General features: G+C 39.5%; 1 protein-coding gene across 2 annotated transcripts in view; it reads right to left on the minus strand.

Annotated features, from left to right (window-relative positions):
* Window positions 1–1,842: 1,842 nt before the first annotated feature.
* Window positions 1,843–27,946, minus strand: part of atl (atlastin GTPase) — a 133,495-nt gene continuing 107,391 nt past the window's right edge. For both annotated transcript variants that reach the window (XM_080269574.1, XM_080269573.1), the window contains exons 8-12: window positions 18,704–18,888; window positions 17,230–17,457; window positions 15,958–16,172; window positions 14,661–14,727; window positions 1,843–8,605 (exon numbers count right to left, since the gene is read on the minus strand). In XM_080269574.1, coding sequence (XP_080125700.1) covers window positions 8,489–8,605; window positions 14,661–14,727; window positions 15,958–16,172; window positions 17,230–17,457; window positions 18,704–18,888 — 812 coding nt within the window. In that variant the 3' untranslated portion in view covers window positions 1,843–8,488. The remainder of the gene's footprint in view (window positions 8,606–14,660; window positions 14,728–15,957; window positions 16,173–17,229; window positions 17,458–18,703; window positions 18,889–27,946) is intronic.

A 27,946-nucleotide genomic window follows, 5' to 3' on the forward strand; every position in this document is an offset into this window, starting at 1 on the left:
TGATCATGCACTTCTTCCCACAGCATTCATCCAGCCAGCTCTATCTCTTGTCAGTCCCCTAGCCTCACCAACTTCCATACCTCTCTTCCTCACACATCCACCATTTCCCTCCACCTTCTCCTTGGCCTACCTAGCCTCTTCCCTCCTTCAAATTCACTCAGATATACCTTTTTCACCACTCTACTGTTATCCATTCTCTCCACATGACCATACCATTTCAGTACACTCTCTTCGATTCAGGTGTCCACAGACTTCCTCACTCTGCATCTTTCACAAAGCACATTATTTCGTATCCTATCCATTCTCAGTACTCCACATACATTCTTCAGCAGTCCCATCTCCACTGCTCTCACTCTTGACTATTCATTTTCATGCCACACCATAGTCTCACACCCATAAGTTAAAGTTGGCACTAACACTCCTTCATGGAAGGCTGACACAGCTGCAACACTCAAGCTTCTGTTTCTTATCAAGGTCTTCATAGCACCAGCTACTTTCCTTCCTTATGGTACTCTACTTTTCACTTCTTTTGCACATTTTCCTCTCTTTTCTATCACTGTACCCAGGTATTTGAGATCTCCCACCAGTTCCAGTCTCTCTCCATTCACTGTAACGTCACACTGGGAGTCACCTTCTCTCTTGATTACCATCACTTTACTCTTTTCTACATTTACTCTCAAGGCACAACCCTCACAGACATCAGCAAAACTCTGTACTAGCTTGCCAAGTTCTTGGCCAGTATTTACAAGTAGCACTGCATCATCAGCATACAACAAATTTGAGACATTCCATCCATCACCATTCATTACCTATGCCATCCCTCTCTCCATCACTCATGTTTTTACTTCTTTCATCACCCCATCCATATTTATACTGAACAACCACGAGGACATCACACATCCTGGTCACACGTCCAGATTGAACGTGAACTTGGATGCCCATTTACTCTTACACGTGCCTCACTATCATCATAAAAACTCTTGACGACATCTAGCAGCTTACCATCTACACCGTACATGCAAAAAACCTTCAACAATCCTTCTCTGTCTACTCTATTGTATGATTTTTCCAGATCCATAAATGCCATAAACACCTCATAGTCCTTCTCACAAGCCTTCACTATCTGTCTAACTGCATACAGTTGATCCATACATCCTCTGCCACTCCTAAAGCCACACTGTTCATCACTCACTAGGACTTCTGATATCTCTCTTACTTTCTCCACAATAATTCTTCCACATACCTTCCCTACAACATCCAATAAACTTATGCCACGATAATTCTTGCATTCACTTCACTGACCTGTATTTTTGTACAGGGGTACAATCACAGCCTTTTTCCACTCTGCTGACACAGTTTTACCCATCCATGCCTTCTTACATATCTCCAACAAGCATTCATTCTGCTCTCTGCAATACACTTAATCATCTCTGCATACACCTCATCAACCCCAGCTGCTTTCCCGTTTTTCAGCTGCTTCACAACGTTCTTTGCCTGTGTGAGGGTCAAAGTCTCTCTAAAGCTGAATAAATTATCTGGAAAGAATAAAATGAAAATACATCACTGCACTGAAGTGGTAAAGCATGCCAGAAATACATCATCATCATCATCACTGTCCAGACCTTCTTTCCCACCCTACAGTGGAGTAAGGTAGGATTCAGAGTCAGAAAAAAAAATGACAGAATGAGATACTACGCATTGTCTGTCCAACTGAATGAACCACACTCCCATGCACTCACCACTGAAGCCCCCAGAATCCTGACATACACGGGACAATATATTTCCTTCTCTATCACATGGCTTGATTATCAAATTATCAAAACATAATAAAGTTTGTTGATAGAGTATATGCTGCGAGACTTGTATTTTTGCCAGCTCAAAACCCAGCTTACATGATTTATCTTACTGTGGAAAAGGTTGGAGAAGTTGAAACAAGTTGTAATCGTAAAATCCATTAACATAAAAATATCAAATTTCAGAACCACAGAAAAACTCAGTAATATCCAACATTTGCATTTCACATGTACAGTACTAATAGAATAAAACTACAGAAATAAATGTTAACCTAGTTCAGTTATAAAATCTAAACCTGGCATCAGGAAACAGATCTTATTCAACATTACAATTGTACTAAACTATTGTTAACAATCCTTCAGAAGGTGGCAAGGCACTTACAACAGACTGTTACCCAATCTGTATGATTATCTAGTGACTCTAAAAGTGTGTTAATTGTGGCATGACAAAAGCTATGGCATTAATTACCTCCTTTTACCTTGTGCATTCCATACTACTGATTCATGCCTAGAGAATGCTTGCTTGCTTGCTTGCTTACTTGCTTATTTGTTGTGCACTAATTGACATTTGATTCTACAGATTTCTTCAACCTTTGCTTCAGGTACCAATGAGTTCCTTACAGAGTAGGGAATTACAAGCAAAGTTACATGTCAGTATCAAAGTCCTCAGAGAGAATTACATGGGCATATAATAAATTAAACAAGGAATGCATCATTATATATGCTATCTTCTATAATGTAACTTTCAGGCCATTTACTTTTGAATACACCAGATTTTTAACCATACCTTTTTAAAAACCAAATTCCAACCAAATAATTAATCCGCATGAACATAAGTATGGTCTGCTCACTCTGTCTTGGGTGAACAGTGTCTGAAAATTTAGTGTTTTCTTTTGGGGATACTTATGTACAGTAATAAAATTTGTCAGCAGCACCTAATTTCAACTCCAAACAAACCAACAGAGTCTTTCCAGCAATTCCATTTCCCACGGACATAGAATGAATTCAGGTTGTAATCATCTCTCTAGAATTATCGAGTGCTCGAGATTAGTAATTTACATGGGAAGGGGAGGCCAAGGATGATATGGAAGATTGGAGTGCAGATGCATGAGAGAGAAGGGGATGTGAGTGGAGGGAAGATAACCAAATGGCAGAGGACAGGGCAACATGGAGGCATATTGTTTGTGGCCACCCCTTCGAGTTTAAGGCATCTGGCTACTCACAGATGGATAGACGGAGATTAGCAGAATTACCAGAAAGACAAAAAGCATTAGAAACTGCAATAAGCGATGACTTGTGGTAAGTAAATTAATGTCTTTTAGGTCCGGTTATGTTAGTTCACACTAGATGGAGTTGAAGGAAGTTGCTTGTGACAAATAATGGTCAGTCAGGGATAGGAATCTCAAACATAATTTATGACTGATTCGCTGTCATAACTGGGATTTGTTTTTGCAGGAAGACCTAGAAACACACGAGGATTCTGCGCCCTGTTTTCCTTGTTCTTCCATCCGAAAAGTTACAACCTACAATCATTTTCCTTTCAAATTTATGATTTGCTTTTTATGGAAGGAACAGGAGACATGGTAATACTTTGCACTCTCGATGCCTTGTTCTTCCTGCAAAAAACAGAATCACAGTTACGACAGAGAATCCACTGTAAACATTTCTATGATTATCACCCTAAGGATTGATGGGATCTCAGAAGGCAGATGTCAAGTCCATACAGTTGCGCACCTACCCTGAGGCAACCAAATTTCTGCAACATCTGAACTGACTTGTGGTATATCTATGTAAAAGTAACCCTTTTCCTCCCATGACAAAGTATTTAGTTTATTCTTGCTCCCTCCATATGAGTTTCCTCAGCACAGGAGAGACTTTTCAAACTTATGGAATCAGAGAGACTCCATTAACACATTCTGTGCAAGATTCCTTTCATAAACTGAAAAAAATTGTCTGGAAGTACAGTAGTGGTAGAAGTACAGTAGTAGCAGTAGCAGCAGCAACAGTAGTAGAGGTAGTAGTAGTAGAGGTGGTGGTGGTGGTAGTAGTAGTAGTAGTAGTAGTAATAGTAGTAGTAATTGTTGTTGTTGTTGCTGCTGCTGTTTTTGCAGTTATTTCCTTACACAAGTAATGTTATGTCTGCATCTTAGTGTGGCATGAGCTGTGTAGTGCTTCATTATGTGTGTCATGTTGTGTGGGCCAATTCTACAAGTGGCAGCTTGTGTCATTAGTAATTCCATCCAACCTGAATCAAAGCTGGTAAACCATTTGGAAGTAGCAAGAACAAACTAAAAACTCTATTTCTAGATTAAGGATTCAATACTTATTACATTCCATGGTTTATAGGAGTGTTTCTTTATCTCTGAGTTTTCCCAGTTCATTATACCCATATTCATTTATACAAGACTCGCCAAGCATGACGTGTTTTGATACGATGATGCAAAATATGGTGAGACACTTAAAGGAGACGAGTAAGACTGCAACCTGTGAGTCTATTAACATAAACCCCTTCAATCCAATGACACATATCTAACCTCATTCTTGCTACCCTCAGATAATTTTACTTAACTTAGGAAAGACTTCTCGAACTAGAAGAGTTAAGTGCATCCTCTAATATTTCTCTCACTACAATGGCATATACCCAATCTAAATAAAATCATCTGAAGGTACAAAGAAAAAGCAAACACACACCTCACTGGATTCCCAGGGTTAATATGAACACCTAATATATACAAATGGGAAATATCTACAACAGCAGAGTCTATGATAGCATTACAAACAACTTTATCTTGAAAGAAAAGCAATTCCTAAAGCACTCACGAGGTACACATGAAAGCAACATTTCATATTCCCCTCAGCTGACAAAACCAAGGAGTAGATGTCTATCACCTTCTGCTTATTTCTCTGTTATCTAATTGTGAAGTGGTGGTGAGGGACACCTTCATGTGGTGGCACTGATATGACTGGGCAGTGGAGCTGCATGGTTATACAGGCATCCTGCCATCTCTCTCTATTCCCTCAAAAGGAGGATGGTGGACTGCAGAAGAAGGGTAACTTCATTATGCTTTCCACTGGGTTCACATTTAAAAAGAAACCGGGGCTGCAACTACTGCATTATTACTACTGTACTATTACTACTACTCTAATAGTGAATTCACCTTCACTCTCACTATCTTCTGGAGTCTGTGGTGCTGGAGGGATGCCTTCATGAGGCAGCACCAATAAACATGTGGCTCTACTGCCTAGTTATACAGATGTCCCTCAATGACTTCCCCAGGCCCCCAAAAGGAGGATAGTGTACTGCAGATGGGCAAGATCAGTCTGCAGTCCACTCGGCTGATGTCCAGATGAGCCTAGGATTGTTACTACTACTACTACTGTACTTAGAGTTTATTTCACCTTAGCGCAACTGGACTTTCACAAACCCATAGTTTAGTCTGCTGGAGGGGACACCAATTATTGATTTCCAATGTACATAAAACCATTACAGCACATTTTCAACATTCTAGTACCCAGACAAGAGCTTCTAAATACACTATAGTACAATACGATACAAATTTTGACAACATATGAAGGTGATAGGACTAACCCTTGAAAGACATGAGCTACATCCAACAAGCAACAATTTTCAGAACTCTCTAATGTGAGAAATTCCCATAACTGAAGTAGTGGTAACTGCCGTATTATGAAAACTGAGTGAGCAAAGATGTAAGCAAACCCCTAATTTCTGACAGTTATCTAAGGAACACCTGTAATCTGTTAGCTGTGAACAGCCTGCATCCCACATTACAAAGTGCAGTTAGCAATGATACAGAAACTTCACATATATACAGAAAGTTCAGACATGTTCTTTTATCATCACATGCTGGGTCATCTATGGAATATCTGTAGCTGTTATCTGATACCAGCCTGCATCCCACATCATGAACTGTAATCAGCACTGATACAGAAACTTCAGACATGCTATCATCATCACACACTTCAGAAAATGTCACCCAAAACTGAAGGCTTGTCCACAATTCAGCACTCTCAATTTCAACAATACAAACCTAAGTACAATATGGGAGGGGATTAAGTTTCTAAACTAAAATCTGGATACTGCAATGGCATACTGGTAATATTATGTCAAAATAATACATAATTTAATACAACACTAAAGGCCACCAAAAGATAATGACATATGGCATAGTGTGAGGGCAAATGTAAAAACAGTAACAGCCAACCTCATGATATCCCCCTCTGAGATGTAGGGGCTCAAGGATAAGTTACCACAGTCTAGTAAATTTATCCAGTCTACTTCCCCTGATGGCAATAAAGTGCATGATCGATAAACTGCAGTCAACTTTTGGGGACTGAATCTATGTAAGACAGTCACTACATTGGGGGTGTCCTAGACCACCACTAACATTACAGTACTTGTGATTGATGCTAGCTATACAAGTGATGAACATGTGCAGTAACAGTGGTAAAAAGGCAAAATACTAAACTGTATTTCAACTATGAGAATCCCCTTGTCAATATTATACCTGAAATAAGATACTTAAGCATGTGTGTGTGTATGTGTGTGTGTATGTGTGTTACACATCAACTATGCTGGGAAGTACTACAGTTATGCCTTACCAAAATTCAGTTGCCTTGATTATGCTTTTGGCTGCGAGTTTGTTATTTTGCATTTTACTTTGGCTAATATCAGAGGATTTTACTAGGTCTGAGTTAGCAATAGGGTAATAAAAAACATAGAAAACTATCACAATTATTGTTCTGGATAAAAATAAATAACTCTGCATTTATTCCAGTTTATGATGGATAATTTTGCTTGACTTACAGAAACTCCCCACAGCCACAGGAATATATCTTTGAATTGAATGAGCACAGCGAGGTTTATGTGGAACTCTGGGATAACTTTCAACCTGTCATACCAGATAGGCCTGGGTTTACTTCCTTCGAGGTATAATGGAGAAACTGTATAAGACCTTGCTACTTCAGCTAGGCAGTGCAAAAATAATCCATAGAAAATAATAATTCATATCCCAATATTAACAGCAGGAATAACATTCAATGAGCGTACTTCTAACTTAATTCTCAATATATTGTCTTAGGATATGTTGGAAGCTTTCATCATTACACAGTGAACACTTCCACTTGAGAGCTTTGTGCTTGTTTTCCCCAAACATAGCTGTGGGTAACACAAGTTTAAAAAGCCAGGATGTGTGTACAGCTATCCATAAAAGCCATGCTATTAATCCTCCAGCACTTTACGACAGTTGACACTTTTGCAGTTAGGATAACTCCTGTACTCATTCCAACAAATGCCCAACAATTTTACTCTGCTGAGAGTGAGTCTTAGGATGCTGTGTGCTAATACTGATGTATTAACTCTCATAGCTGTAATTCTAGGTAATGACAAACAATTTTATTCATCTGAGAGTGAGTCATAGGAGCCTGAGAATGTTGATCTGAAACAGCAGTGGCAGCAAAACCTCTCTGGTAACAGTGAAAGTTGGATTACGGATTACTTTGGGTCCAAGGGTGAGGAGGGATAAGAGTTCAGGGGCAGAAGTAAGGACAAGGATGAATGACATGATCTTTATGGATAACTGTACAAAGAGCAGCACAACATCAAAGGCTACAGACGAAGCAGTTTGCACTATTACAAGACATTTGGCACTTGAAAGGGAAAAGAATGGCAATTTGATAAGAACCTAAAAGAAAATACTGTAACAATATTATCCGACTAGCTCCGAAGCTGGGTACATGTAAAAACGAAAAGCACATTGGAAAAAAATCTCCTCTACTTGCTGATCAAAAGTAAATACAGTTCTACCTATATCTGCCAACCAATGAAAATCTAATCTCGAGGGTTATCCACTTGGGCACTACTCTCCCAAACCTTATTAAAGATTTTCAATTGCCAAAAATATCAGTATGTTAACATCCATATACTGTATATATAATATCAAAATTGACCACTTCCCATTTCCCTTATCACAAAAAATAGCCTTGAATAAACCTCTAACAACAATAATTCCTTACATCTTAAAGTAAGTCAATATTATGAGGGCTTGATATTACCAGTGAAAAAAAAATGGGATAGCATTAGTGAAGCACGAAACTGGGGGCAACAGTTTTTATAACCACATGCCAGTCAATCATCCGAACGTTATCGTTTTCTACCCATTCCCTCTCTCCCTTATCCTATTCAATCCCACAATGTATTCCCTTATTTTATTCTTGTTATCTCCATATGATTTTATTCAGCTTTGGACAAACTTTTCAACAGGAAGTATTATATACTGTACTGAGCTTTACTTAATCCATTCACTTATAGACTGATCTTCTAAACCAAATTAAACAATCATAAAAAAAAAAAAAAAAAAAAAAAAAAATTACAAGGGTTAAGTCCTTTACTCCAATTATTCACTTAAACTATCACCAGATGATTTTACTCAAATTACAAAGTATTTCTGGCAGTGAAACGGTTAAAAAAGGATATATTTTTACCTCCCCAATTCAAAGGCTTTTGCAAGTTAAATAAAATCACCCAGAGGTAGCTACAATAGGATAAAAGATACATTATGGGATTAAAAAGGTTAAGATGGTAGACATGGGGTACTGCCATGGATGACTGTGTAGCAAAAGAAAGCTATAAACGGGTTGCCCTACGAGACACACGGGTGAGGGGGCTGGGAGGGGCATCACGCGGGTTTGACTTTGCCGTTGGCCAGTGAGCTGCTGATGGCCTGCTGTGCTGCATGTTCTGCTGCCTCCTTTAAATGCTTCTCCATGTAAGTCTGGTAAACTGGATGGATCACCTGCAAAGAAAGGAAATCCACTATTAGTCTTTAAAAAAATAAAATAAAACAATAAAATATAACACAAAAAATTAAAAAAACAATAAATAAATACAATAAAATGCAATAAACAAATTTCATCAATAGCCTTTTTAAAAATACTACCATCTACTTACCTCCTGTGAGGGGTGGGCACAAACAAATCACCTCCATGTTGCCCTGTCCCCTGCCATTTCTGTGCCTTCCCCAGCTCACACATCCCTCTCTCATATACCTCTCTACTTCATCCCTCTATCTCATCCTTGGCCTCTCCTTCCCTTTTCCCCCCTTCCACCTCACTCATATACACATACTGTACTACTATAGTATATATATAAAAAAAAATAACATAATACAGTATGCCACATAACATCTAAAAAGAACAATAAAAAAATGACACTCAAAAGTAGTGGCTACAGCAACACAACAGATACCCGTACTAAAAATAATGAAAACTTATCCCTCCAATCTGATGCTTTATTTTTTGTTTTGCTCTATCTTCAGTCAATTTTACATAGCAAAAGAGAAACTTTTGTTCTGGAAGAGTCAGATAGAGCCTTAATTAACACCTTCATCACAAGAGATCTTTCCTAAAATTGCATAAATTGTCTATGCTTCATTAAACTGAAAGGTAAAAAAAAGTATATCACTGTACAGATTGGCTTGCCTACATACACAGCTCGTACTAAAGCACAAGACAAAGTGAGCTTCACATGCAACTCTTGAAGGGTGGCAATAAATGATAGTGATAACACACAAAGCTGATGAAACAGTGTCATCATACTCAAAATTATCAATCCCGTAACTGAGAAATATAACTGTACCAGTAATAATTTTGTTGAACATTAAGCATAAAAAAATTGTACACAAATGAGACAGAAGTATTTAAAATACAAAAATTGCAAACAACTCAAGAAAACTTCAAGAATGAGAGAGGAGATAAGGAATTCTAACACATATTTCTGTGAATCCTATCTTGCACATCCATCCTTCCATCATCCCATCTTATGCCCCCTCAAGAGTATAGGGGTCCAAGGCTAGGTTACTCAGTTTTGACATTTAAGATGACAGTGACTAGTTGCTTTAACCTCAGTAGCATTATGTGAGCACATAATCCTCATTCACCCTCTGAATGTTAAAAATCATGAGCCACATCCACCTAGAATGCCTTAACCCAACAGACCACCAGGCACTGTGTAGTTTCAATAAAAAATTCTTTCAAGTTTCAGTCTACTTGCATTTTCACACACCACTGTGCTTTTGACCTACTGAACATCCCCACCTTAACCCTTTTAACCCAATGATGTACTTTATAGCTTATTCGTGCTACTGTCAGACAATTTTATTTGGCTTAGGAAGAGTTCCTAAATAGTGTAGGGGTTAATAAAAACTGTTTCTAATCCCTACCAAACTTACACATTCTTCCCATGCCTTGCTGCCTGCTGCAGCATAGAACAGCCCTGCAGGGCCAACTGCTTGCTTACGGTTGATGATACAGCTCGACTGGACAGATTGTGACTGCTCAACAACATTATCAATGTCTTTAAGCCTATCTAAACCTCACTGATGCTGTCTGGAGATAGTATGAAAACAAAAAGTACATCATTGTAGTGAGGAGGGTTAACCTCTTCACTTTCATAACATATTTTTCATTTCAATTAACCCCTTCAACCTGGTGAAATAGTTTTTGTTCTATTCTTGCTACCACTAGATCATTTTACTCTTACGAGGAGCTGAAAAGCGATGCCTTCATGTGGTGGTACATAAGGTTGGGTCGCTCCAATGCCTGATTATTCAAACAACATCCTTCAAATTGCAGACTGCAAGACAATTGCTGCCTGCAATCCACCAGGTTTACATTTCAGACAAGCACAGGGCCACAACAACAACCCAGTTTACAAAGAGTCATCAAGGGGTTAATGGAGATAGTTTCTAACCATGACACTACAAATAGTTTCTCCCAAACTCTCTGAAGCCTGCAAGAATAAACTAAATAATGCATCAGGGGACTCAAGTGGTTAAGCCACAACTGGACAATTTAATTCAACAATTTCACTCAACCACGGCACTAATGCAATTAACAGCTTGAAACAGGATGACATCATTTTTAGTGTATTCTTGCTACTGCTTGACAATTTTACTAAATTCAGGGAAGGTCTCTCTTTTTGAAGGTGCTAATATAAAGCACATTAATCGCTGCAGTACAGTGACACACTTTTCATCCTATTTTGTTACCTGCAGATGATTTTATCTAACTTTAGAATCATGCCTAATAATGAAGGGCTAAGTGATGATCATACATATCATTGTGTTTTGCTTTTTAAGGTTCCAACACGCTTGCGTGCATCAGCCTTGGTCACCAAATGGTGGCTCTCCATGCTGCTCTATCTTTGGCAGCTTCCCTGTTCAGTTCCTTATACCTGAGGTCACACTCTAAGACCTCGTCCCAGGTCATTTTCTGTCTACCTCTCACAACCCTACCCTTAACATTAACACTTCTCACTTTCTGCACCCAATTATCATCCCCCATCCTCTCCACAAGTCAAAAACATCTAAATATATATTCCTTCCAATTAAGAAAGTCTACCCTATGCTAAATAAAACTGCCAGGAGACAGCTGGGAAAAAATGAAATGAAACAGTCATCCCTGGCCTCACTGCAGTAACTGGGGTTATCTAGCCCATCCATTAAGAAAAGTCCACCCTAAGTTTAAGAAAAAAGTCTGGCGGCAGCAAGGACAAAATAAAAGTGACATACTTGTTCTGAAAGGACTATAAAAAAAATATTTACCTTTCACATAATGAAGCATGGAAAGAGAGAGAAATGAAAGTATGCCATCCCAAGAATAGGCAAAAAAATAGCAACACCTAACCCCCCTTCACTCCAATGACATATTTTCCACGTTACTCTTGCTAATACCAGACATTTTATTCTGGTTAGGCATGATTTTTTTCAAACTGGAGGGGTTAGATATAGCATTCATTAACCTCTTCACTGCTAGGCATCAATGAAAGTTTAAAACTGTCTGGAGACAGAAAAACTGATATAAAAAATATCCAATTGGATGGAAGGGGTTTATGTGCTGTATATCAAAGCATTAAGTACTTAATTTACATGATTTTTACATGAAGAGTTTTCTTAAGCAGTATTACCATTATCATAAAAACACTGGTTCAAGTTTTCCTACATAACAACATTCATATCAAGATGCATTCTAGTGATTAGGAATGAAAAACAGTGCAAAGACCCAAATGAGAATATAAAAATGTGAAAAATGGAGAAAGTGAAAATTTCATATGAGTATTGATAACTGCATTAACCCTTTAACCACGGGTGTCATCCCAGAATGACATTGCAAAAACTGGACCAAACCGCAGGTGTCATTCTCGAATGTTTGTGAATATTTTGAATACCGAGCATTTTTTCCGCGCGCCAATTGTTTCAAGGGAGAGTAGCTATTAAGTTCGTTCACTCCAGCTGACCCCCACCTCCCTCCTCCCACCCCCCGGGCCTCCACCTCCCACCCCCCAGGTCCCCCACCCCACCCCTGACCAAACACGCATCAGTATCTGTCCGGCTGTGTGAGTGACAACACCGCTGATGTGGTAGTGAAGTGCGGTCAATTACAGTGCCTTTTACCTGCCTCAGTGAACACAGAGTGGGTGTTTATCGTATGTGCAGTGTTCATATATGTTTATAGTATTATTAGCAGAATGAGGTTGGCATTTGGTAATGGTGTGTGAGCGAAAAATAGTGATTTTAGATCGCTCACTTCTAATGGCACTGCCCATCCAGTGATAGTCAACGAAATCATGAAACCTACATCATTGGAAAGCCGAAGGTTAGTACTTTCTAATGGTACCTTATTTTTCGTTCTAGATTTATTCTGTGCAGAGTTATAAAGGTTTAAAGTTTGTTTACATTTTGGCTGAAACCCCCGCGGGAGAGGCCAGTCGGGGCAAAACAATGCCCGCGGTTAAAGGGTTAACACCAAATGAGTGGCCCATCATTGCTGTACAGAGGGGAACTGAATGTTTACACTCTGAACTGGGATGTGTATGGTTTCTGTATATGGTGCAGGGTCATCAGGTATGAGTTCAACAAACTTGTGTGTACCAATTGGTTGAAATGAGTAAAGACTGCCATATTATGTCCACACAGCACCACTAGTTTACACAGAAGTATTAAAAACTGTCAATTATTACACTCACTGATTCTATTTAGTGGCTACAGAAACTGAACAGTGTAGCTTAACCCTCAGACTTACCAATGACAACCTGGGTCATCATGCATTTGTCAACCTCTGACGTCAGTATGACGACTTTGCCCGTCACCCGATGTAACCTCTAAAGAAATTTTTAGGGAGTCGTCATTTTTGTTGGATGACGGGCAAAAGTGGGCGGAGCTAAGCCTGCCACAGCTGGTGCGTGCGTACTCGCTTGGTTTGCTCAGCTCAGTGTGGTGTGAGGTTACTCACAGGTAGGATGTACACCTCTTGACCTGCCGCCAAACACTTATGCTCCTTTTCTCGCATATATATGCAGCGTTATTATTTAAGAAAATACAACAAATAATGCATTATTGGAAAGGAAATTTATTCTACTACGTATTGAAGCAAAAATATTAATACTTCTTGAATAGTTTTTTTTGGGTGAATATTTTTTTAAAGGACAGTGTAAAACTTTAGCATGTCAGCTAACTTCTACTCACTTTTTTTGCATTTTAATTTGTTATATATTGTCTTTTTGGACAATGTACGACAGAGCAAAACTCTTCATCTTCAAAAGGAGACCAAAGTGGCCTTTCTATGATGAACAGTAACTTTCCTACGAGTGTTAGAAGTAAAATATCTCTATGCGACTGTTCTGAAATCTCTCGAGCGAGAGTTACGCGTACAGCCAGAATTGACGTTCCTCCGTTCATGGGTAGGATTAGGTCTGGTAAATAATGCATAAACACTAACGAGAATGTCTGTACTCACAGTAGCACACCTGACAACTGTACAAAACTACAGTCCATTCCACATTCAAATTAAACTCAGCCACAACTCATCCCTCCACACTTGCCCATATTTCCTCACTCTAACTCCACCGCTGATAACTAATGCTCACTCCAAACTAGAATTATAGTTACAGGCAATGAGAGTACGACAGAGGGAGAGGAGAGTGGTGTGGAAGGGTACAGAATTGTGGTAGAGTGTAATTATAATATGTACTGGACTGTAAGATCCTGCCAAACAATGGAAGAGGGGAGTTTATTGCTTAATCATATAAACATACGACATATTTCTCATGAAGGCCAGGGAAAAAAAAAAAAAAAAAAAAAAAAAAAAAAAAAAAAAAAAAAAGAAAAGAAAAGAAAAAAAAAGCTAACTGATGGACCTCCAAAAAAAGTACAAGAAATAACACTGATAAAACTATTCATGAAGGCTGGAAAAAATACATTAACTAAATAATAAATCAAGCTGGAGTTTACTAATAACCACACAACTAAAAGAAATATCACCCATTAAGCTATGTCAACTTAAGATTGTGTTAAGTGGCTGATGATCATGATTTTAACCAAAAGAGTTTGAGAATATCCATGGTTTTATTCTTACCACCTCCTGATTATTTTATTCAGCTTAGGAAGAACTTTTCAAACTGAAGAGGACAGCTATAGCCTTAATAAAACCGTTCCGTATTTTAAACTACAGGGGGTTACATACAGCCTTTAAAAAACTCTAGAATGACTTAAAATTTGAGTGGTTGGATATAGCCTTAAAAACCTCTCTGGTATGGCTTTTCAAACTGGAAGGGCTAGATACAGCCTTCAGTAATTCCATCAATATTTCAAACTGGACATGTTAGATACAGCATTCAGTAACCCCTTCAATATGAGAGGCTCTTGTTAAGCTGAATAAAATACGATGTTAGCAACAATAGTAAGCTGGACAGAATATCAGCTGGATTCAAGAAGGCTAAAGAAGTGTAGTGCTGGAGCAGACAGTTATGAGCAGGACTATGTATATAGTGTACTTGGTCTGGTTACGACTCACATTTTCCCAGAGGAAGGTGGCCAGCTCATCGATGTACACGCCTGCATCCCGGTACTCTCCGCTGTATCTGTTGAGGAAAATTGGTTACTTCCCTGCACCCAAATGCAATCAATGCTATACTCTTTTGACATTAACTTGGCCAACATTTTCACTCATTTGCAGCCTGCTTCACTTAGTTCAGTGGTAGGCAAGACAATACTGTGGCTCTACAACCTTTCCATAACACTTCTTTATAACTAGTATCATTTTCCAGTGGCAGGCTGTCCTCCACCACCAAGTTGCTCTCCATCCAACTTACATCATCCTCATTCATGTTATCCTTGGTCTTCCCACTCCCCTTCCATTCACCTCTCTAATATACACTCCTAGTGTATCTACGAAAAGGCATGGTCGTACTGGCAGGGTGAATATATTCCCAGAATGGGACTGATGAAGTACTATCCATGAATTCCTTGTATGTCGTAAAAGATGAGACAAAGAATCCAGAGAAAGGGATTGGAAACTGCCCATTTTAGATTTGGTACAGGGATCTGGTGACCCCCACCACCTAACATGTGTACTGCATGCAGTTTAAAATTTCCTTCAGCATATGAGACCATGGCTGAAAACAGTTTCCTGGCAATGGCCTGGTAAAAATTATAACTACAGTACTGTATGTCACTGAATTCAAATGGTTAATAAAAAAAAGAATGAAAAAATAAGGCATATCAAGCTACTCCATTATAAAATGATAATGGGCAATCCCACCTTATCTGCTTGAGGTGTAGGGGCCTGAGGCTAGGCTACCATACAGTAGTTCACTATAATCAGGGGTAGATGACTGGCCTACCTCCCTTAAAGATCTTGTATGACTGAAAAACCACCAGTCATCTCCTGGGGATCAGAGCTATGTAAGGCCGTCACTCTGATGGGGGCATTCTAATCAATTGGCCACAAGGTGTAACTAAGGTGTAAAACAAACATATAAAGGCATTGATGAGGAGCCTACATGTGGTGGTGCTGTATACCCTGAGTGAAGCAGCTGTGGCATCCACCTAGGAGACAAACCTCCTTGTATTTTCTTGCACCTCACTGGAAGGAAAGATCCAGGTCCAACCCTAATGAGGTGCCGTCTAACAAACAGCAGTACCGGATCTCCACACTGTGTACTGTATTAAATGTTGTTCCTGTAGGATGGGTCTATAAAAGCTGCCACTTACCTGTGATGAATGAGTTTGCTTGGCCAGACAGGGGTTAAGCAACAATAGCAGATAAAATGTAAAAGCCCTTTCTCCTAACTCTACCCAAGAGTACCAACCTGACATATGCCCAGACAGTGAGCATGATGAGGAAGACACCCATTCCCAGGTTACACACATTGGCAAAGGAGTACATGCCAAATAGGCCAAATATCCCAGACAACAGGTAGAAGAACATTAGCACTGAGAAGAGTGTGGCAGGGGTGCGAGCAGCCTTGAACACATTCTTTGCCTCGTTTTGTTGTGAGTATTTTACAAACATCTTGTCAATTTCCTGGAAAGAAAAAAATATATATATATGGAATGTATACATGAGTGTAAATGATGATTATGATTAAATTTAAGAAATAATAAGCTCTGGAAGTCTAATAAACTACAACTGCATATGAAGTATGATGATTAAAAAAAAAAAAGTTATCAAATAAAAAAATGTATACCACATGAAATATGAATACACAGTATTGAATTTTTTTTTTTTTTAAGTCTTACAGGAAGCCATTTACAACGCTAGGTGGTAACCATATAACCAACTCATATGCGTTCCCCTCGTGTCAGCAAGTGGGTTGGCGGAGGGTTTGTGCCCTTCTCTGTAAAACAACTATCTCAAAGTCAAATGGCCACCCCTTAAAGAATTATGGTTTCTGGCTACAGACAGACAGACAGACTTTATTTAACTAAATAATGCATGTAAAAGTGACCAAATGTAAACTTTGTATGTGCCTAGATGGACAATACATCACAGGCTCCCACGCTGGACCTATAAAGGTGATAAAAATATCTGGAGACTGACAGTTGTAGAAGAAGGTTACCTTTGGATGGGAAAAAAGTATTAAAAATCAGCTCTACAAAACAATGAACTGATAATGGTAATTATATGAAGCGGCTAAGCATATACTGTGCTCAATAATATGACACTATTGTACCTCATCATATTTTCCTATTAACTGTTTGAGTTATATCACAGATATTTCTCTATGTCAAACAAAATTGCTGGGTGCCAGAAAATGGTTATATTTAAGAGATACTGCTGATATGAAAGAGTTACCTAAAGCTGGTGAAATAAACCATTATAGTGTCTCAATACTGGCCAGTGTAACTTGAGGAAGAGTGAGGATACAGGCACTGTACAGTATTGCCATTATGAGAAATAACTACTGCTTGTACTGAAAGGGTAAATAGAGCAATGTCAAATACCTCTCTACTACACATTTTTTTCCCTGCAATGTTTCCACTTGGGAGACCATATAAACCTCTTGCAGCAATGTCCGATACTTCTTCACAACTTAGTAGTTTTTCCTGACATTGTTTCTGATTAAAAAGTACATACATACCTCATGCAACAGTGTTTGGTACTTCTCCACAACGCTCTGGTTTTTCCTGCCATATTTGTTCTTCTCCAGGTACATCTGAGTGGCCCGTTCTTTGGCCTTGGTGTGCTCGGCCTCCATCTGAATTGTCTTGAGGAAAGGCCGGTCACCTCCAACCAGTGCCTCCATTGTCTCTGCATAGTACTCTTTTCCTGCCTCAAGTGCAGCCTGGCTACTGGCCTGGGCTGCAAACTGTAAAGAAAGATTACAGTACAATACTGTTTACACAATGGAAAGATTTTACTTCCATCTTCATCAATGACACGTTGCTCCCTTCTGGAACCCCCATTCAAGTTATGGCTACAGTGTAATTATTGTTAGCTTCTTCAATACGATGATGTACGTTTCACTGTATGTTTGGTATCTCCAACAATTTTAATCAGCTTACAGTGAGAGTTTTTGCCCTTCATTTACACTTTCAATGCAAGATCTCTCCTTATGTTGAATAAATGCATATGAAGGTAGCAAATTAAAAATAAATTATTTCACCTTATGAGGGGTTCAATAAATGCATAAAATCTGCTTTTTAATATATCATATCCAAAGTTTATTATATTACCTCTTGCTGCTTAGCAAAATCATTGTTTTCATGTTATTTTAGATAAAATACCAACAATAATATACTGGATTTTTAAAAGGTTTAAAGCCATAAGTCACAAGACATCAAGTATTAGGAGGAAAGTAGATTCCTATACACACTCGGGAATGAATGCCCAACACAATCCCAAATAGCCTCAGCAGCAACCTCCCTCTATTGATAAGCCAGCAGGTACCCATCAGGCCATATCAATTACGGTAAGTTCAATGTCTACCTGAGGTTGAGGAAAATGTCCACATGCACAGAGATTTGAAACTCAGGTCCTCTGGATAAATGGACTGGCCTTAGCCACTACATCACTGGAACCTAAAAGAATGGATGCTAAACCTCAGTGACAAGTCTACCTTTTGTTATGTGCATGCACACACACACACACACACACACACACACACACACACACACACACACAGTGGAAACCCTATTTTGACAATCAGGCCCCTCTGGGTTATGCAACACATCATCAGTATCATCATTATCCTACATTTAGGGCCTAGCCTACGGATTTTCAAGGTTCAATGTGGTATGCTATGGAAGGAAATGGCCACTGGGTATACACTAGTGTTCAACAGTTAGTGAACAGACTAAATCTACTTCACCTACAAACATTCTAAGAGATCCTTAAATAAATGTAACCTAGAATTAAACTAACCAACCATACCCACTCAATTCAGCAACAAGTACTACCTATTCATTATTCTTGAAGATCTCAGTGCATACTGTACAACCTAAAACACTACCAAGCCCATCTTTTAACATCAACAAATCAATACCTTTTGAGAGCTAATATGCAGTACTTCCACAAAAGCTATATAAAATTAAATCAAATGCATCCCAACTCACCTCAACAAGAGTGGTCGGCTCTGGCAAATCATTATCCTTGAAGACCTCCATGAAGAGTGTGAAGAACTTGAGGAGGTCCCGGGCCTTGATGGGCTGGCCTCCGATCTCCTTCTTGACCAGGTTGTCAGGCGCCAAAAGTCTCGGCACCAGCACTTTGAGGTGGTTCACAAACTCCTCCTCGATGTCTGAAACAGGGGGGTCATGGCTTAGAAGGAAGGAGGCGTAACTTAGAAAGATGAAGGACATAATCTGGAAAAGGGGGAGACATAACTTAGAAAAAAAGAATAGCCTAAATATAGACAGATATACCTTAGAAACAGGGAGAAACTTAGAAATAGGAGGGACATAACTTAGAGCAAAGACAGAAATGACTCAGAAACAGGGGAGATGTAACATGGAAACAGGGAGACAACTTAGAACCAGGAAGACATAACTTAGAAACAGGGAGACATAACTTAGAAACAGGGGGTCATAACTTAGAAACAGGGAGACATAATTTAGAAACAGGGGGTCATAACTTAGAAACAGGGAGACATAACTTACAACCAGGAAGACATAACTTAGAAACAGGGAGACATAACTTAGAAACAGGGGGTCATAACTTAAAAACAGGGAGACATAACTTAGAAACAGGGGGTCATAACTTAGAAATGGAGACAACTTAGAAACAGGGGGCCATAACTTAGAAGCAGGGGAGACATAACTTAGAAACAGGGGGTCATAACTTAGAAACAGGGGAGACATAACTTAGAAACAGGGGAGACATAACTTAGAAACAGGGGGTCATAACTTAGAAACAGGGGGTCATAGCTTAGAAACAGGGAAGACATAACTTAGAAAGGGCGGCAGTAATAGCTTAGCAACAGGGGTGAGATAACTAAAACAAGAAGCAGTGCCAAGGCATAGCAAACCCATCCCCGGCAGTCATTTGAGTGCTGACGTATAAACACAGCAGGATATCTAGTCAAAGCTACCACATCGAATTTGGAGTAAATCGGGTGAAAATTGACGATTTTATGCCCATTTAAAATTTTAGGCCCGACCCACCTGACATTGTCCCCCCTACCGCTAACTGGGGGGTGACCCCCCTGATGTAATGAGGCATGTTATAGGATGGAAATTTGAAAGCTGCACCTTTAGGTTTTAGCTTCATGTCGATATGATGAATTTGAAAGGAGTTACGGCGAAAAAACGATTTTTACCAACCCCCCCCCTTTTTTTTTTTACATTTTTTGGAGCCTCCAGCCTGGGCCTTGGCCCAAGTTGGCCTAAAATTTAATCAGGTGATCAGAAGGTCATAGCCCACCGTCCCTGAAATTCTAGTCAAAAGCAAACCAGTAGTTTCCGCGTAAAGCTGTTAACAGACAGACAGACAAACAGGCAAATCAAGTGAAAACAATACCCGTTCACGAACCCTTCCTGGGCGGGGACGGGCAAACAGGGAATATTACTTAAAAACAGGGGGCATAACTTGAAACAGGAAGCATAACTCTGACACATGTGACATAACCTAGAAACTGGGGGAGAAATATGGGAAGATAATAATTAAGACTGGGAGAAGATGGCTACAATAGAGAATAATAGTGCACGACAACTAAGAAATGGGGGCATAACTCAAATACAGGACATTACAGTACACAGGACACATAAATTACACCAAAGGGATGCATAACTTACAAAAGTCACTCATCTATTAAATTCTATCTATACAGTAATCGTTTATTTTCCTTACTTTACTCTTGTCACCCCTCGATATCCTAACTCAGCTTTAGAGAAAACGTTGGTAGCGTACTGATTTGTGGAGATTTTCGTTTTTCTTTTTAAAAGTTTATTAAATGTTCCTTTACTGTAGATTAAGGAAATACTAAGGCTCGACATCCTTTCCACAGCACTTCTTCATGACTAGCACATTCTAGTGTTAATCTCCTGCCATTGCTCAGCATACAAGATGGAGATATGCCGATTCTTTTTTACGCCCAGTTAAAATGAACACATTAAATATCTTATTCCTTTAGTTTAAAAGCTAAATTAACTTACCTGGAGCTAGCAAGAACAAAAGAAAATTCATGTCTTCGAGCTGAAGGAGTTAAGCTGATTTGTGTGTGTGTGTGTGTGTGTGTGTGTGTGTGTGTGTGTGTGTGTGTGGACGGGTGCTTATAGCCACCCCTCCGGGGTTAGGGTACAGACAGACAGTAACCAGGAAACATGCATGCATTTTGTCCATGAAAAAAAAAAAAAAAAAAAAAAAAAAAAAAAAAAAAAACACGTCAAGGAAAAACTCATCTACTGTCGCTGCTTGAGGAAAGAACATAACATAAGGAGAGGATAACTGCAGTAGGCCGGTTGGCCCATGTTAGGCAGCTCCTAGAAGGCACCAATACTGCTCACGTACGAGGACTCTGACATTCTCCCTCATCAAGTGCGTAGGTGTGTTATTTACCGCGGCCATGACAACTAGGAGTGTAATGGTGTGTTGGGTTGCGGAGATTATTACGGGCTTGGAACACGCAACTGGTAATTCCCGCATAAAATTCGTGTAGATATCGTAAAAATATGTAGTGTTATTTACCCGACATTGAGCTCGCATCCGTGAATACTTAAGGCTGTCTAAACTGATATAAAATTGTTAAGACCCAAATGGTAATTCTCGCATCATGCCCAGGTTGATATCCTAACATTATGCAGTTTTATTTGAGCAAAGCATATCACAAACATCATTACTTAAATCAGGCTAAATCAGTATTATACAAATGTTGATGAAGCACCTTTCCAACCTCATTATATACTCCCATACACTGTAGTTATATTTAATGGCAAACCAGAGTGTAAATATTACTTGAAGGCACTTAGCAATTCGGATCGTAAATATAGTTACTTAAAGCAGTCTAAATCAATATCATAAAGGCATTGAAAAAGCAACTGGCTATTGTTCCATTATGTCCAGGTAGATATCATACTGCAGTTTATTTCTCTTTCTCTCTCTCTCTCTCTCTCTCTCTCTCTCTCACACACACACACACACACACACACACCTGGACTGCAGATACGAAAGTGGTACATACTGTAAAGAGCTACATGAAAAATTAAATAAACTTCATGAATGGAGCAATACATGGCAAATGGAATTCAGAGTGGACAAGTGTCATGTAATCAAGCTTGGTAAAAGTGGAAAAAGACCAGACTGGGATTATAAGTTAGGAAGTAAAACCCTACACACATCAAAAAGAGAGGAGCTAGGTATGATTATCAATAACAGACTATCTCCGGCTGACCACATCAGTGAGAAGGTACGGAACATGTATACACTGCTTGCAAATATGAGAATAGCATTCACATACATAAATGAAGACATGCTGAGAAAGATAATAACATCATTCATCAGACCAACCCTGGAGTATGCATCAGTAGTCTGGAATCCTCACCTCAAGAAACACATAGATAAGACTGAAAAAGTTCAAAGGGCCGCTACTAGATGGGTACCAAGCTTAAGGGATCTAAGCTTCGAAGAATGACTAAGAAAAACTGAATCTACCTACACTACAGGAGAGAAGGAAAAGAGGAGACATGATTATGCTATATAAATGCATATCAAGGAAGGAAAAAATAGACATAAATGAATATATAACCTATGGGGATGCATCAGCAAGAGGACATTGAAAAAACTGCATAAAAAAAGAGGCGATAAAGACGTAAGGAACTTTTGTTTCCCAAATAGGGCAATTGATCAGTGGAATGCACTACCGAATGAAACAGTGTGCCAAAACAATTCATAAATTTAAGGATATGTACGATAAAAATGGTTTAAGACAAGGGACAGTACGAGCCTGACTCATTCCTGTAAAGATACAATTAGGTAAAAACAATTAGGTAGGTAAGAACACACACACACACACACACACACACACACACACACACACACACACACACACACTCTCTAAACTTGAAAAATCGTCTGGAGGTTGCTAGAAACACACACACACACACACACACACACACACACACACACACACACACACACACAAGGGATAAGGAAGTCTGCGTGGCAAAATCATAATAACCATTTCCCATGCTATATTTAGACTAGAGGAAAGCTGCATTGGTGTTTTTTCCTCAAGAACCCACGGGTGTCCACGGTGTCTAGTGCTTGGAAGGAATGTAAATAGTTGTGATAGTTACCCCTTCGCTATAGCGCGTTTGTTCTAACTTAAAAGATTCCTAACCCCTTTCAGCTGAGTTTAATTAGCTGTGATAGTTACCCCCTTTCAGGAGCCTCGTTTTGTCTGCAAATGTGGGTGGGGGCCACAATCAGTATCATACTACTTTGTGCGCACCGCAGGGGGGGGGGGTCCGGGGGTGCATAGCCCCCCGTCCACCGGCGGAGCATATTTGTAATGTGAAGGTAAACATATGTACAATACATGGCTCAGGCATCAGGGGTGGTGCATACGTCAAGACTGACCTAAGTAACTACATCTGATGAGATAACCTCTCTTAACCCTTGACTCAGGTGACCACTCGACCTGGCCCGCTCAAGAGGAAATGATTTTCATATCACTTTAACTGTACTGTACTGTACAGAAAGGATTTTTCCATTAAGGGAAAAAAAAAAAAAAAAAGCCGTAATGCTCTTCATCTTGAAAACTTTCACCTAGAAAAGTGGGGGGGGACAAAAGATACTGTCCTCCAGGCTCCAAAAAGTTGGAGGGACACGTCTCCCTGTCCCCCACCTAAACGAGGCCCCTGCCCCCTTTATTATAGCGTGTTTGTTATGACTGTACGAAGATCCCTCACCCCTTTCAACTCAGTTGATGGACAAATGTAGTCAGACTGAAGGGCTGATTTGCCTCTACTGTAGTGCGTTTACTCTAACCTGATAAAGATCCCCAAACCCTTTTGAGCTCAGCTGATGGACAACTGTAGTCAGAATGGAGATCGATTTGACGATACTCTGTTCACTTTAACTATTGCAGGCGTCAAACTGCCACCTCTCCATTTCGAATCACGGACTGACACTCGAATATGATGCTAGTTTTGAAAAAGTGTTATTTAAAGGAAGCACAGCCGTATTACTGCATTATTTTGTCACTGTGGAAAATGAAATAAACTGCAGAAGGCCAAAGCTAAAGGTGAAAGAATTACAATATTAATAACATTCAGTTTTTGGTAGACTCCTTCCATCACTAAGGGTTCAGCATAGAAACAAACTCGCAAAAATACGGGATAGAGAAACTGCACGTGCTAGGAATTTAGATACAAATTAAACTATAATAATAATAATAATAATAATAATAATAATAATAATAATAACAACAACAGCACGCGCCCGGGTTTTAGTAAAAAAAAAAAAAAAAGAAAAATTACCAACGGTCTCCTTCACCAAGGATTTAGCTAAGAATGAAAATCCTAAAAGAACACAATTGAAAAACAACTACTACTCAATAAATAAATAAAATAAATAAATAAACTAACTGACAAACTGCTGGTAACTGCTTCCTTCCCCACGAAATAATGAAGAAAATAAACACACACCTACATCAATGAGCACATACGTTACTGAGCAATTAGTAACGTCATATTACCATGAATTTAGCGAAGAAGTAAAACCACAAAAAGACCATGAATGAAAAACCGCTAACCACATCTTTCAGCATGGGTTTGGCGGTGATAATGACGGTGTGGATGATGGGCGGGACTGTGATGATGCTGTGTGTTGTGGGTGACGGGATTACCGGAGTGCAAGACGCATCTGATACCTCTTACACCGTATCCAGGTAAAGCAATCATATATAACACCTGTTTATCTGTGAATCTACTTACTACTTATCTATCTATCTATTTGTCCATCCTTCAACTCATCTCCCCCTTCTCCCCTCTCTCTCCATCTATACCTGTCCCTCCTTCAACCCATCTCTCTATCTACATATCCGTCCATCCACTCTATATATCAATCAATCTATCATTTTATCTTTCTATCTACCTCGGCAGGGTTGATGCCAGTGTTGCTCTGGTTCAGGCGTGGTCCAGCAGGAGAGGAGCTTCCACCAAAGTCTTCAAAACTACACATGGTAACTTGACTCTCATTTGGTAGGCATAACATTACATACACATTTCCTTAGTTGGTATAATTAACAACCGGTAGTCTCTAATCTCTCTCTCTCTCTCTCTCTCTCTCTCTCTCACACACACACACACACACACACACACACACACACACACACACACACACACACACACACAGAATCCTCGCAATCCTAATCTCTCTCTCTCTCTCTCTCTCTCTCTCTCTCTCACACACACACACACACACATACACACACACACACACACACACACACACACACACACACACACACACACACAGCATCCTCGTAGTCCTAATCTCTCTCTCTCTCTCTCTCTCTCTCTCTCTCTCACACACACACACACACACACACTATCCCTGATGCTTTAACCTCACAATGTAACCTGACAACTCCAACTCTACTTTTCAGAGCCTACCCGTCTCAAAAGCAAATTGGCAAAACTATAATAATTTTCTTGTCACCATGTCGATTATTTTTTTTAGCTTTCCTAAGAGGGTCAAATTTGCATGCTCAGCCTTTGGTTATTCTTTTTTCAGAAATTTCCGACTGAATTCCATACGTACGAAGGTCATAGGCGAAACTAGAATTAAGTCTCCTTTTTTTTTTTTCCCGATGATAAACCAACAGTAGTTAATTATTGGGCTTAGAATTAGGAGACGAATGCACTATTACCCCAGAGTCAGTTTATTTCTTTTTTCCCAACCCCAAAACTCATAAAAAATAAATATGATGTCTGTGGGAAGCGTTGTTTTCTCAGGTTAATATCTGCATAATTCACACAGGTAGTGGGATGAGGCTTTATGTTTACTATTTACATTTCGTCCACACAGGTAGTGGGACGGGGCAAGAAAACGAGGACGAAGAGGCAGGGACGAGTGGAGCCAAAGAGGAGACGGAGAGTGAGAACAACAAAAAATTATCTGGCCTACACATGATGGTTCTACATCAACGTTCTGCCAGGTGCATCAGGATCCTTAGGCCTCGGACACACTATACTCTTTTCACTTCAACTTGGTCTAAAATTGCCATCTCTCCATCTTGAATGTCGAGTTGTAATGAGAGCGGAACACAAAACTATGATGCTAGTCACCAAGAAGTGCTATGGTATGGATGTCCAGCCATTACATTGTCCTATTCTGTCGCTGAACTACGTGGAATAAGTTTCAAAAGAACGAAAATCTGGGCAAAGTTGAAGATGAAAAGAGTATAATCCGAAAGAGGTGATCGCCAGGAAGAAATGATGCACAGGGTTTCCTTCACTGTTCAGACTCATAATGCGGCAACACTAACCCTGTGCTTCCTTTCCTCTTGTCGGTCACATTTCAAGCGTGTCCTCTCCCTTGTGTTTTTTGCAAGAGTATGGTTAACCTGCTGAACTGGTGACATATTTATTTTTTTATTATCTTCTATACAAGGCTAATGAGGTTTAAAGTCAATTGTTTTTATAATTCCTAAATATTTTTCACGGTTTACAGTACCAAGTTGAGCATCACTGTATCCATTTTATTTTCCTTCATTATTATTATTATTATTATTATTTTTTTTTTGTCAGGCTTAGCACTGTATAGTTGGTGATACTGAAATCCATATACCTAGAATGGACTCAAACAGCTTGACATGATATCTCCGAATCATCTGCCTTTCTTAAGAAGTTCTGGTACCATTATTATATCACCAGAAATATTTATCCACACACACACACACACACACACACACACACACACACACACACACACACACACACACACACACACACACACACACAACGTTACTGATCCACCTTAGCACACTGGCAATCAAACCATGAAGCCTTAGATTCTGAAGGAGTTTTTGCGGAAAACTTTATCGAATGTCTTCTGAAAGTCAAGATACACATCAAAGGACTTGGTCACGTCACAATGTCAACACTCTCAGCCTCACGAATGCATCCGTGCATAGATTGTGTCTGCACTGAGAGCTAACTTCATAATACTTGCGTTTCAACTCTAAATTTTAAAGGATTTGCTAAGAAAATTCAAATCATTATAGTGTTAGCAACGAAAATTCAAACCTTTATAGTGTTAGCTAAGAAAATTCAAACTTTTATCGTGTTAGCTAAGAAAATTCAAACCTTTATCGTGTTAGCTACGAAAATTCAAACCTTTATCGTGTTAGCTACGAAAATTCAAACCTTTATAGTGTTAGCTACGAAAATTCAAACCTTTATAGTGTTAGCTAAGAAAATTGAAACCTTTACAGTGTTAGCTAAGAAAACTGAAACCTTTATAGTGTTAGCTACGAAAATGGAAACCTTTATAGTGTTAGCTAAGCAAATTCAAACCCAGTTAATGTTCTATAAGTGTAGGATTCGAGTCCTTTTATCTTCCTGGTCTGCTCTGTTGTGGACTTGATATCCTCATGAGAAAACACAGGATACAGTTGGCCAAGTGTTAAAATACTGTATAAAAAATAATTACTATGTCACCCTCTTCTACACGAACTGGAGACTGTTGAAGTGTGGAGGGTGTTGAAAGGGGAAATAAATCAGTACTGTATTTGGGAGAAGCGATCGTAAGTATGCTTGTGAATCCCCTGCAATTAATACACATAAATCCCTTCAGGAAAACAGTGGAGATAGGGTGCACTGGTTACAAGTATGTGACAAGGATAGGCAACTTTTACATGGTCTGGGTACAGTGGTAGGCTGCCTGACTGTCATCTGGTACGTCTAGGATTGAAAGTAGTTAATATATGTCTCCTCGTGAATTAATCAACAGGGTGGTGGTGGTGGTGGTTAGGTATTCCAGACAGACGGAGTGTAAACATGAGAGCAGATGTGGTGTGGTGGTTGACATGGGTGGAGGATGCATAATGGTGGTGGCAGGAAGTGGATCAAAGCCTCCACCTTCTTGTGAATCAATCCTCTTTCTTCCCTTGACTTAAACAGGATGGTGGTAAGGCGGGTTTTCCGGACTGACGAGGTGTATACGTGGTGGGCAGACGTGGTGTGGTGGGTGACGCGTGTTACTGCAGGGCGTGTCGTTGTGGTGGCAGCAGGTAATTCTTCTTCCCCTTCCTCCTCCTCCTCTTCTTCCTCTTCTCCTTTTCCCTCCCCTCTTTTATGCCTAGTATATTTTGCACATCTCAGGTCAGTCACAGGAGCAGAGAACAGTTACTGAAC

The sequence above is a fragment of the Coenobita brevimanus genome, chromosome 34 (genome assembly GCF_032717465.1).
Source record: "Coenobita brevimanus isolate Jiangsu-jjx chromosome 34, ASM3271746v2, whole genome shotgun sequence".
NCBI lineage: Eukaryota > Metazoa > Arthropoda > Malacostraca > Decapoda > Coenobitidae > Coenobita > Coenobita brevimanus.